The 12,136-nt window shown below is 36.2% G+C and overlaps 1 protein-coding gene across 7 annotated transcripts in view; it reads right to left on the bottom strand.

Moving 5' to 3' along the window:
* Positions 1-12,136, bottom strand: part of Pfrx (6-phosphofructo-2-kinase/fructose-2,6-biphosphatase) — a 72,669-nt gene that overhangs the window by 35,248 nt on the left and 25,285 nt on the right. For all 7 annotated transcript variants that reach the window (XM_089251054.1, XM_089251060.1, XM_089251028.1 and 4 more), the window contains exons 2-9: positions 11,860-11,985; positions 10,596-10,692; positions 10,442-10,505; positions 6,380-6,514; positions 3,631-3,814; positions 3,466-3,539; positions 3,059-3,130; positions 2,807-2,953 (exon numbers count right to left, since the gene is read on the bottom strand). In XM_089251054.1, coding sequence (XP_089107180.1) covers positions 2,807-2,953; positions 3,059-3,130; positions 3,466-3,539; positions 3,631-3,814; positions 6,380-6,514; positions 10,442-10,505; positions 10,596-10,692; positions 11,860-11,985 — 899 coding nt within the window. The remainder of the gene's footprint in view (positions 1-2,806; positions 2,954-3,058; positions 3,131-3,465; positions 3,540-3,630; positions 3,815-6,379; positions 6,515-10,441; positions 10,506-10,595; positions 10,693-11,859; positions 11,986-12,136) is intronic.

The following is a 12,136-nucleotide window of genomic DNA, read 5'->3' as shown; positions in this document are numbered from 1 at the left end:
AAACATGGGAGAAAGGCATTACTACTATTACTTAGAAAGGATGCAATGTAGTTACTCTCACACATATAGTTGTTGATAAATTTTATAAGTTATTCAAAACTTTTCTTTTTAGCAGAATGTGTGAGAGTTTGATTTAATTTCACATTATGTACAAAAAAAGCAATTTTTAACAGAAAAAGTTGCCACATTAGCACTGACTCCTCCCGTAATTTTTCAACCAACAAAAACAGTGAATTCGCCTCCACCCAGGGCACCCGATTTACCATGGCCGTAATTTTTTTTCTGGAGAGGAAACAATTTTACTGCTCTTGACTGTGAAATTTGATAATTTTGCAAAGGAAAATTTATTACCTTTTCTTAAATATACCATTCCATCAAAAATGCCATCCGAGGGTTACGGATCTGATCACAGTATGCAGCAACCTGGGCTGCAAGTACGAACAAAAATTTACTAGCGCCCGGGCATCCATTTTTTTAACAGAGAAAAAGAGTAAACTCTGTATCCTTTTCTTTGTTCAACACCCATGGAACCAGACCCCAGCCCTCTCCTATTGCGGTCATAACAACGACTCGAGACAAAAACGTTTTAATAACTTCCAAGGTCTAAAAAGGAGATTTTTTTGCATAACACTAAGAATGGAGTGCAAGATGTCGATATTAAGTCAACAATCAGTATCATGAAGATGCTCTAAATTAAGTTACGGTCAGAAGCGGATAAAGGTCAGTTGTTGACGGCCCCAGACATAAAAAAATTAATATTAGCCCTCTTAAATTAGAAAAAAAGTAAAGTAGGGGGCCAAAGGCACGTTCGGTGTGCCCACCATTAAATCCACCTCTGTTTACAGCTCGCATGCACATTAACAGATTTTATCAGCCTGGTGACCAATTTTCATCTGATTTGGAAACCCTTGTGTTAAACTACAAGTTGAATTGCAGGATTCTGTGATCTTTTCATAAATAGTTCTCCTTTCGATCATATTTGGGGCTTCGATTTCTTGCTGAGATTTAAATCTAGTTAGAAAAATAACATAAATTTTATTTCTAGATAGATCGCAATTTTCAATTGGATGAATTTTTTATTGTAAGTAAACCCAAAATACCTGCGAGCATCTTTAACCTTGGCCAGCTACAAGAGCATTCTCCAAAGCGTATTAATAATACGCATCTAATACGCTTTGGTATTCTCTCACTGCGCATAAATTAGTTTCTGCACAGACTCTTAAATAGTCATTTCAAATAACATTTAAAAAAAATTAACAAAAGTAATGATAGAACAAACAAATGTAACTTGCTCGATGCTCCAAGAAAGGAATTCGGCCCTTAGGACTAAAACAATTTAAAAGCAAATAAAATAAAGGATCAATTTTAAAATATGAAAATGATAGAACAAGTGAGCACGTGGGGAAATAAGAAAAAATGATAGTAGAGAAGGGGGGAAAAAAATTACATACTAGCATAAAAGTACGCCTTTTATGCTAGTTTTTTTTTCGACCAGCTTTTCCCTAAAATGACTACTTTTTAATCAAGGAGCTTTCTTTCCAAGTGCCTTGAAATCAAGTTATGCTGACGTCACACGGTATGCTCCCGGGAAGATAAGACGCCTTCATATATCGGGGTTCCTTATATATAGAGGTTCTACAGGAAAAGGGAGCTAACAATCATAGTTCAATGAAGGGAGGGAGAAAATTAATGACCTAGAACCAGTAAAGTCCCTCCTTGAAGAAAATAAACACTGACAGCAGAAAAACGTGTGAGACAGAGGTTTTTTTTTGCTGAAAAAAGTGGAAAAAGTGACCTGGGCCTGAAAATACGTAATAAAAGTGACTAGTTTCTAAAAAAGTGACCAGTGCCGAACCTGCGAAATGCATATTTGGAGATCTGCTCATGCCAACGAAACTTTTCCGCAGTGAATCCAAACTCACTGTAATACCTCAAAATTTCCACAGACTTGGCAATGCAGAGCTTAATAATACTAAAGGGTAAAAATGTGTCATATTGGATAGTAAGGTTCATATATTATGCCTTTGATAGAAAGAAATCCACACCTGGACAATGATCCTTGTACCAAAAAAGAAAAGCATTTTCACTATGAGAAGCAGTCATCTCCAAATTTCAAGATGACAGGTTGGTGACATTCCGCATTGTACCAGGCACTTCTCCAAACCATTCTGGTTAAAGAAAGTAGCTCAAGCAATAAAAATATGTATATCGGGAATCTGGTTCATGTAATTTTATGGATGAGTACAGAAGCATCAAATATTGAAATATGGTAAGAGCAATCCACATGACTAGCTTTTTTAGCATGCTTTTCATTCCGATAATAAAAATCCTTCATATCTACCGGTATGTGAATCAATTCATTGTTAATAAGCCTGTACTGCTTTAGGAAGGGTGTCAAATCAGGGGCAGGGGAAAATAATTACAAAAAAATTTGAAAAATGTTTTCTCAGTAAAATTTTAAACCACGGATGTATTGGATAAAATAATTTGCAGAATATATAATTTTTGATGCATTGCATCTAGTTGGGAACAAAACCAGATAAAAATTGAATAAGTATCATTTTATAAAGTAGTACAAAGTTGAGAGTGCTTGAATCATTTCACTGGTGCAGCCTTATACACCGGAAGGTGCAGCCCATGACGCTGTAGCTAAACACTATGCTGATCCTTGAACAGAAAGAAGTTGGGCACCCCTGATGTAGATTGTACAGAAAAACTATTTTCTGAAGTTTATTAAAATGAATGGGATCCCCTTATGAAATCTTCAATGTTAAAATAAAAAATTTCTAAAAATAGTCATACTCACAGCATCTATTTCATTGAGTGCTTTCCATCGTTCTTGAGGTGCATCAATTCCAGCAGCTGTTTGGATGGTTCTTTTCAACTGACTAGTCCACACACGCAGACGAGGTATGTTTTGCTCTTGTATAAAGCAAGACAATGCCTGAGCATACTAAACAGACAAGAGAAAGTGTGAAAAAATAATACATTGATGATCAAAACTGTTACCTACTGGACTTGTTCAATCAAACTATACACACAGTAAGCTTGAACTCACCTGCCATCCTCTATCCGACAGTTCTGCATCACCACCAATGCGACCACTCACATTCAAGATGCTTTCACCATGCTTTAAGGAAAAGAAAAATGTTATACAATTCATAAAGTTACAATTTGTTTGACAACCGTAAAACTTGCTACAATAATACTCAATGTAAAAATAAATCCCTCTACAATGATATTTTTACAAATCTTGTTTGAAATTACCCATAGCCTAATGTTAAAATCCACTCGATATAACGATATCCTTTACTATGGTAAAACCCTCTATGACAATATTTTTTCAGAAGATTTTGAAACTGTTACACCAACATTGCATTTTATATTTCACTTGAAATATCCTTTAATTTATTTAAAAATTTAACCATTCACAAAGAGGTATGTGCCAGAAAACTAAAACCATACCCTTGTCAAGTATATTGATCGGGGAATTATATGAATATTCATCAAGTAATAGACGACCCTGCTTTGGATATGACCTGTAAGTATATAAGAGAATTCCATTTAATCACCATTTTAAATACAAAGAAATACATGACATTTGTAACTGATGCAACCAAAGTTTCATACCCTGATGTCTATGGACTAAAACTTTTTCTCCGGCATTGAATATCTTCATGAAAGAGTATATTCCTTCACTCTTCTCATCTATGGTTTGATAAGCATCTTGGTAATGTGCAATTCGCTGCATGAAATCCTGGAGAGCTTCATCTTTGTTACTGTCACGATAGTCTGGACTATGAATTTTCACCTCCTAATAGAAATGAAATTTGGATGTGAAACAGTTCAATTAGCATAATTTTTACTGTGACATGTTATTTAAGAAAAACCTATCAACATACATCACATAGGCATCTGACCCCCTCCCCCAACCCAAATAATTAGAATACTCTTCACCATAACCCCCATAAGTGGAGATAGACTCGAGAATCTGGGGGGGGGGGACACACACACACACACACACATTCCATGATCTCAACATAATATACATATGTCACCCATATACATATTTGATGTTGCCCCCACCCACTTACACCATTTAATCCTGTATATACAAGGTGTCTAGTAATCCTCCCACCAATTTTTTTTTTGTCTTCAAAGCCCCGATATATTTTAACACTTGAAACTAGTATGTACAACTGATAATTTAATTTTAACTGAAATTAGAGCCACGCTAGCTTCACTGAACATACAATGAAGAGTATTAATCCTTTTTTCACTTAAAGTAAATAATGACCTAAATTTATAAAGATTGCATATAAGATATTTTAGGATATTATCAAACTTTTGTTGAATTTTGATAACTATGTTAAATGGCAATTTAATAATTTCCTGATGCTAACCACTAAACCTATAATGCGAGGCTAGAAGACAATAAGATAACAGCTCATGAGTGGTTTGGCTTATATATCATAGCTGCCAAGTCTCCAGAATTTTCTGGGAGTCTCCCTCTCTGGACCTCCCGAAAAGTTCTTAAATCTCCTGAATTTTCACAAAAATCACAAAAATCCCTACTTCATTTAAAAAGAATCCCTGCTTCTAAAAACAATTCCAAAGGAATTTCTCTTGGGGCAAAAAGTCTGCCTTTTTCTTTTTCCCCTTTCGAAATGACGTCACATATCATAAATGGAATAATAGTGAGAAATTCCTTTTTTAAGGAAGTTTTACAAACCCTCTGATGGTAACGAGAAAAGTTGTTTGTCTTATCGTGCAGGGAAACAGCTTAGCAGCCAATAGTCCTGGATAATAATTGAAGATTATATTGACGCACATGTGGTCAAAACTTCCTCTTTTGTTGAAGTTATGTACGTGGGATAAAATATAAATACTGATAAACAAAAAAATATTTAATCAATTTTAAAGATACTTATTCCGATGAATTTCCTTTCATCAAACGTTCCAGAAAAAGGCAGACTTTCTTTTTGTACAAAGTTGTGTTAAGGACGTAAACATCGGTCATGGTGGAAAGACTGACATCACCCATGTGAAATCAAAAAAACATCAAGTGTCGCAAAAAGTGTTCTTCAAAAATTAACATTTTTTCCTTCATCTGATGATTTTGGGGTCATTCCCGCAGAATGTCTGTACGCATTGTTTCTGATTGAACACAATATTTTTTTTTTTGGATCACTATTGAAGTTTTGGCCTCCAATTTCATTTGTTTTTTTGCGTAGGGAGGGAATAAAATCCACTTTTTATGTGAAAAATCCCTATTTGGAAAAATCCCTTTCGTATTTATTAGATAGTTTTTAATATAAAATATAGGTCCACGTGAAAATCTCCCTAATTTTCATTCTCAACAGTTGGCAGCTATGATATATGCTCGTGTTTGCTTGATAGTTCCTGCCAGATAACTGTAAATGCCTGAAATAGAAGTCTGGGATAAGTCTGTACAATCAATGCCTTTAGGTAGAAATTAAACCTTCTACTCCAAGGGTGTTCAACCTTTTGGAGAGCACGGCCACTTCAGTGGTTCCAAAACATGTTGCAGGCCACATAAATGATTTATAAATGCACCATGGGCCACTCAAGTGAAGTGAGAATGTGCCATGGGCCACTTTAAGTGATCTGGAACAGTGTTCTAATGTGCAGAGGGTCACTTAACACATTCGCATCGAGTTAAGACATATGCTGAAATAGCTTTATATCACTTAATACATGTGAGAACATAACATTAAGTATAAAACTTGTTTTAGTAAAAATAGACTGATGTGAATGTGTTAAGTGATTTGTAAAAGTACCACAAGCCACTCAAGTGACCTGGAACAGGGCCCTAAATGTGCCGCAGGCCACTTAAATGATCTAGGAATGTGCCATGAGTGACATAAGTTTTGGTTATGTGCTTAGTTCTTTTTAAAAAATGTTTGAGGTCAAGGACCATGGGTTGAACATGTCCTATGCATTAGGAATGAGCTTATTTATCCATAAATGCTAGAGCAAGTCACCTGTTTAAAGCCAGACATCATGGGAAAGCGGCTTAAGAACCATAGCTCTGGAGTGTGTGGTCTCTCATAGTTCTACCAAAATTTACAAGATATGTACATGGCACAATATACATAACAGGTTTAGTTTGTGCATCATTGTTGATGCATGTCATTCGAGGAGAAAGCGTTGCAAGTTTTTGGAATCACCAGAAAACAGGGTTCGTGAATCTGGTTAAAACCAGTACCATCTCCAATTTTTCACACTTTAGCTTGGATGTTAGTTTCCTTGAACATCGAAAACTATGATTGGGGTCTTGAACTGGCAAAACTGTCATATTTCCATGCCTTGAGGTCAAAACAATGTGGTAAATGGTACTAAATGGTATTGTACTTACCCTTATATTTGCTTCGATAATATTTGGATCGTTGCAGATGGACTCAATGAAAAATAACTTGAAACCATATTTCTCACAAACAATGGTGTATATGAGCTTCCTTCTGTCCAGAGTAGTATTAGTGGCATCATATACCTGAATAACCAGAAAGAAAAAGGGGGTTTGAACCATAAAATTTTCTAATATAAAAACTCTTACATAAGAGGTTGCTGTTATTTTAAAATATATGACATCCATACTTGTTGTGGGCATCTTTTTCTCAACCACCACGTTGGGCATTTTGCCTGTTGTGGCCATGCATTTGTATAAAAAACTTCAAGGGGTTCAGAATTTAATAAAATGAGCAAAGAGTGAATTTTTGGTGCCTTTCATGATTAAACACACAAAACCTGCACACCCGATCTTAGATGTATAACCCTGTTCATTTGTCACCAAAAAGTATTTGAAACATGTAATACAATGAAAAGTAAGACAAGTGGGAACCCTTCATTCAACAAATTTGGTCATGCTGGACCGTTTTCTTACATCAGTTGTTTCCAAACTGCGAGTAGCGACCACCTAGGAGGGTTTCAGTTAATAAAATAGAGGGTCTTAATCAAAGGGGGAATGCAAGTAAATTAACAAAAAAAAAACCTGAATTTCATTTTATTTAAAAGTTTTTAAAAACTTAGGGTTGTTTCCCTAACAAGATGGGAGACTAATGTCCTCCTTTGCTCTTCTGCCTACGCCAATAATTTTTTTTAATATTGGGGGGAGCATTCCATTGCCCTCCCCATTTCCCTACCTATGGCTTCAATCAACTTTGCGAAATCGCCTAAGCCCTCAGGTTATCATGAATAGTCAATGCAATCCTGCATACGCCCTTGCGAGTCATATATATGGACGTCTGCAAACCCTAGACCCCCCCCTCCCCCAGCCCTCACTCATGGCCCGGTTTGGACGATGTCAGGACCTGGCAGTTAATGAACACTGCACTAAACCAACCAAGGGCCCTTTCGAAACACGTGCGGATTTCACATATTCCTTTTCCCATTTTTTTAAAGTCCAATATTAGACGTTTGTTACTATTTGCTCTATAGTTATGCTTAGGTGTCCGTCTAGACCAGGAATCTTCAATCCGGTGCTCCCCAAAACACCCAGAGTGCTGAGTACTCGTTAGCACTTGATCAACGTTTCATTTAAACACCTTGAGCAAATTCCATTATTAAAACCATCCGGATTTCATACATTCGTATGTCAAACATGACATAAGAGTGCTCTTCTTTTGAAGATGGGTACAGGCAGTGCTCGCGACTGGAAAAAGGTTAAGACTTCTGGTCTAGATCACAAGCTTACTACCGCATTCTAGTGGTTCTATTTTGTCAGCTGCCTCCCTTGCATAATTCATGGTTCATCGGCGACTTCAAAAGAAGTTTGATAATTTTTTCACCATATAAAAGAACCACTTTAAAGCATGGGTTTTGTGAGCATGAATCCATATTTTGAACTCGACACGACACTCCTAGGAGCCCCAACACACTTTTGTAAGCACTGTGGTACTTTAAATTTGGCCTAAAAGTTGTCGCAACACAATTAATGATGAACAAGTTCAATATGTCAGTCGTCTCTTGAATTCTCTCGTTCTATCGCATACGTATACTGTACAATTTCGTCATTCGCTATAGCTAGTCTGTAAAGATTGATGCGATCAAAATAAAAAATGGATTATAATTTTAAAAATTCTTTCGCAGGAGAAAAAAATTTGTGCCCTTTCACCCTTCACAAGGATGGGGCTGACAGGGTGCAGCCCTAAGGCCCAGGACAATCACCATCATTGTTTTTCTATGATTTAAATTGATTACAGAGTCCCCTCTCCATAGTGAAAACCCTGGCTTGCAGACCAGACAAAGATCCGACAGCCCTGCTTCACGATGTGAGGGGGGAAGGTCATGGCCTTTCTATAGAAAACCAATATTGTATTACGATACAAATGTGAAGCCTTTATAATGGCTGGTTATGCCAAAAGCATGAAGAGTATTGTAGTTTGCCCTTTGGCAACATGTTAAGTGGAATGTCTTCCATAAATAAAGTGTGATGATGAACATGCGTTTCCTTGTGTGATTAGTGTATTTCATTTAACCGATGTATCCAGTCCACCCATCCCGTTGTTTCGCAACATGTTGTTCTCAAGAGGACTCCCAACTGTCATGCCAGTCACCCCCCCCCCCCCACCCAGGAATTAAAACATGATACTAAGAACATTGCTTTAGGGGAATATTATAGATGTTGATAGGCCCTGACAAGCAAAGAAAGAAAAGTTCTTTTTGTTAAACCAGTCTAAATAACTTTTTTGCCCCACCCATATAATGTCTGCCCCAATGTAAGGTGGCTACATAATATTGGCATTGTTCTTTTCTGTTGCTACTCACCCACCCATCTGGAACAAAAAAAAATAAGAATAAAGCTTGAGAAAAAAATATTAAATGCCACAGCTTCTCCAAGCATAGATTTTAAGGAGAAAAATTGAAAAAAAAAAATTTGACCTTCACTCAAATATATTGTGACTTCTGTAACCTTTTTCTCATTCTGTGACTTTCCCATGATGGTAGACACCGATGAAAAATAACTTGTAGAATTTATATAATTTTTAAAGACGATATTACATCTTTAAATTGATGTGTATTCAATATTTGTTTGAATAAATCTTTAATGAAAAAATACTAAAAACTTCAATTGACTAACAAAGGCTTGTTAGGCAGGCGTCACAAGGAGTTCCTCAAGGAAGTGCCCTTGGCCCCATACTTTTTCACTTTTTATCGATAAACTCAATCAGAGTATCGATGGGATAACTAGCAAATTTACAGATGATGTGATGACGCTAATGGGGATACTCGGGAATCATAGCGATAGGGAGTTGCTCCAGACCAACTTAAACAGGATTGCAGCATGGGCAAATGAATGGAGCATGACGTTTAGCGTTGATAAGAGCATGGTCTCTTATTTTGGTTCGAGCAACCCACGATTCTCTTACGAGTTGAATGGTGTCACTATCCCGGATGCAGCTAGGGTCACCGATTTGGGAATTCTCATTGACAAGCGGCTTAGGTTTTCTGATCATTGTTCAGTGGTAGTCAAAAATCGAATAGAATGCTTGGTCTCATTTTCAAAAAAAGTCTCTTCGGGTTCTCCTAAAGTCATTCTTCCGCTTTTTCGAGGTTTAGTTCGTCCTGGACTGGAGTATGCTGTAAGGTTTTGGAGACCATACATACAGAGGGATATAGACTTGGTTGAAGGGGTGCAGAGAAGAGCTACGCGTGTCCTTATTGGCACACGGGACTTGAGGTATGAAGAGAGACTTCGGTTTTTAAATATGTTTACATTGGATGAACGCAGATGTCGCAGAGATATGATCGAAGTGTTCAAAATTTTCAATGGAATGGATAGGATGGACCATGAACTTTTAGTACACCGTCAATCAACTGCTTTTACAAGGGGACACCAGTATTGATTGGTAAGGGACAATGCAAGGTTATGGTGTCGCAGAGAATTTTTCTCTAATAGGGTTGTCAATAAATGGAATAGCTTACCCCCGGAGGTAGTAAATTGTAACACAATTGACACGTTTAAAAAGAAATACGATAAACATGTTGGGGTAAATCGAGAAGCTATCCATACTTAGAATAAGACAACCATAAGTATTCTTTATGGGCATTGTATAATATTTTATCATGTGTATATATTGTTTATAATGTTTCTAATTACATTTTTAATTGGGATGCTTTATTTTTGAAATATATGACACCCATATTTGTTATGGGCATCTTTTACTCAGCCACCTCATTGGGCATTTTGCCTGTTGTGTTGTATTTGTTCCAATCACATTAGAACATAGAGGTTGCACCATATACAATTTAAAGTTACAACCTATTACAAATTATTGAGACAATAGACAAATGTCCCAGAAATCAGGTAAAAAAAAAGAAAAGGTACTTTAAATCATATACAGAAAATTATAAAAAAATTCCTTGAGATTTTAAAAATAAGCAATTGAATTTAGCTAGTCAATGAATCGCAATTACTCACAGCTACTTCGCCTTCCTCTTCAAGCCAGTTGCACATATCTTCTAGGGCGGTGATAGCGCACTTACTGGAAAATAAAATAAAGTTTGTTTTTAAAAATGTAATTTAAAAAAATTTAACATTTCTTTAAAATAAATAGCACCATTAAAAAAATTACTTTCGTATCGCCATAGCTTCAATGTTATCAGGTCTGAAGAAATCATGGTTCCTGTATGCTTTTGTTGCAAGGCGACGATACTCTCCAACATTAAAAACTAACAAAGAGAGAAAAAAAATTGTTTTTATAGAATAGAGATGCAACTTTTACTTTTCGAAATTGTAACTTTTTAAGATAAAGACACATCGGGAAAGCACATTTTAAAATTCATCAGTAATATAAAATTTTGAAAAGCTTTGCTCATTTACATGAACCATACATGATAAACTTATGGCCCTCTCAGTCATCTGATGTTGCCTACGGCCTGAAACTTAATTCTGTAAAAATGAACTAAGCGGCGGCACAGTTACAGATCATTTCGACGACCTGCGGTGCAGTTATATTTCACATATTCATTCATTCATATAATAAAATGCCCATAAAAAAAATACTTAATAGTTTCTCGAATTATCTCAACATGTTTATCGTATTTCTTTTTAAACAGTGTATGCCTTTGCTTTAGTATTAAATATTTTCTTCAGTTTGGCGTCCATAAATTAGTTCTTTTTTTAAACAAGGCATGAGGAAAGGAACAAACCTAAATCCACCAATTTGATGTTGAAAATACATGGTATGGTTATAACAGAAGCATACTCATCTCCAGATCACTTAAGTGGCCTATAGTGAAGTTCCAGATCATTCATGTTATCCGCAGCAGTCTCAAATTATGCAAGTTAGGCATGAAGTAATTCCAGATCACTCAAGTAGCCCACTGCACAATCCCAGAGCACTTGAGCGGCCTACTGCATATCTTCACAATTTAAGTTACTCGCAAAACATTCCAAGACCATTCAAGTGACATGCAGCATATTTACAGATTGCTTGAATGAATCGCTGCACATTCCCAGATCTCTTAAGTGGCCTGCGGTCTGTTCCAGATTTTTAAGTGATCTGGCTCGCAACCTGCTAAAGATTGCATTTTTTGCATCAGGAGGGGCTCAAAGTACTAGTTGGTTATCGGGACAACAGCCAATTAGCGCTGAAAAAAAGTCATGTAAGTTGTATGTGGAAGTACTTTGATAGTCAGAGCCATCTAGATTGGAATCCAAGGATACAAAATGTGAATCTTCCTCGCATGTGAACATTCACAGGATAAACATGCATAAAATATTTACTTGAAGAAACTGTATAAATTAACAGATCAGCTAATCATAGCTTGAAAGAAATATTGAATAAAAGAATGTTATTACGCTTATACAAGACAAAAGAAAGCCGAAATTATCACCTCTTGTCCTGATGCCAATCCAATTAAGGTAATGAGTCAACTTTTTAGAAATGTAAGTCTTTCCCCTTGCAGGTAGACCGACCGTGACAATGACATGCGGTAGGTTAACATAATTTGTTCTGTCGCCTAATTTAATGAAAAAATGAAAAGATTAGCAACATGATAACGAATGCTCAAAGCTAAATGAATGCAAACAAAAATTCATAGGCAAACAAATTACTGTAGTTTCCAGTAATAAACATATAATAACTCATTAAAATTTTATTTTTAGCTTTTG

Source organism: Pholcus phalangioides, unplaced genomic scaffold (assembly GCF_987345545.1).
Source record: "Pholcus phalangioides strain wild (caught in Gottingen) unplaced genomic scaffold, Ppha-v1.0 ptg000003l_1, whole genome shotgun sequence".
In the NCBI taxonomy this organism is placed as follows: domain Eukaryota; kingdom Metazoa; phylum Arthropoda; class Arachnida; order Araneae; family Pholcidae; genus Pholcus; species Pholcus phalangioides.
This window is presented reverse-complemented; position numbering and strand designations above follow the sequence as displayed.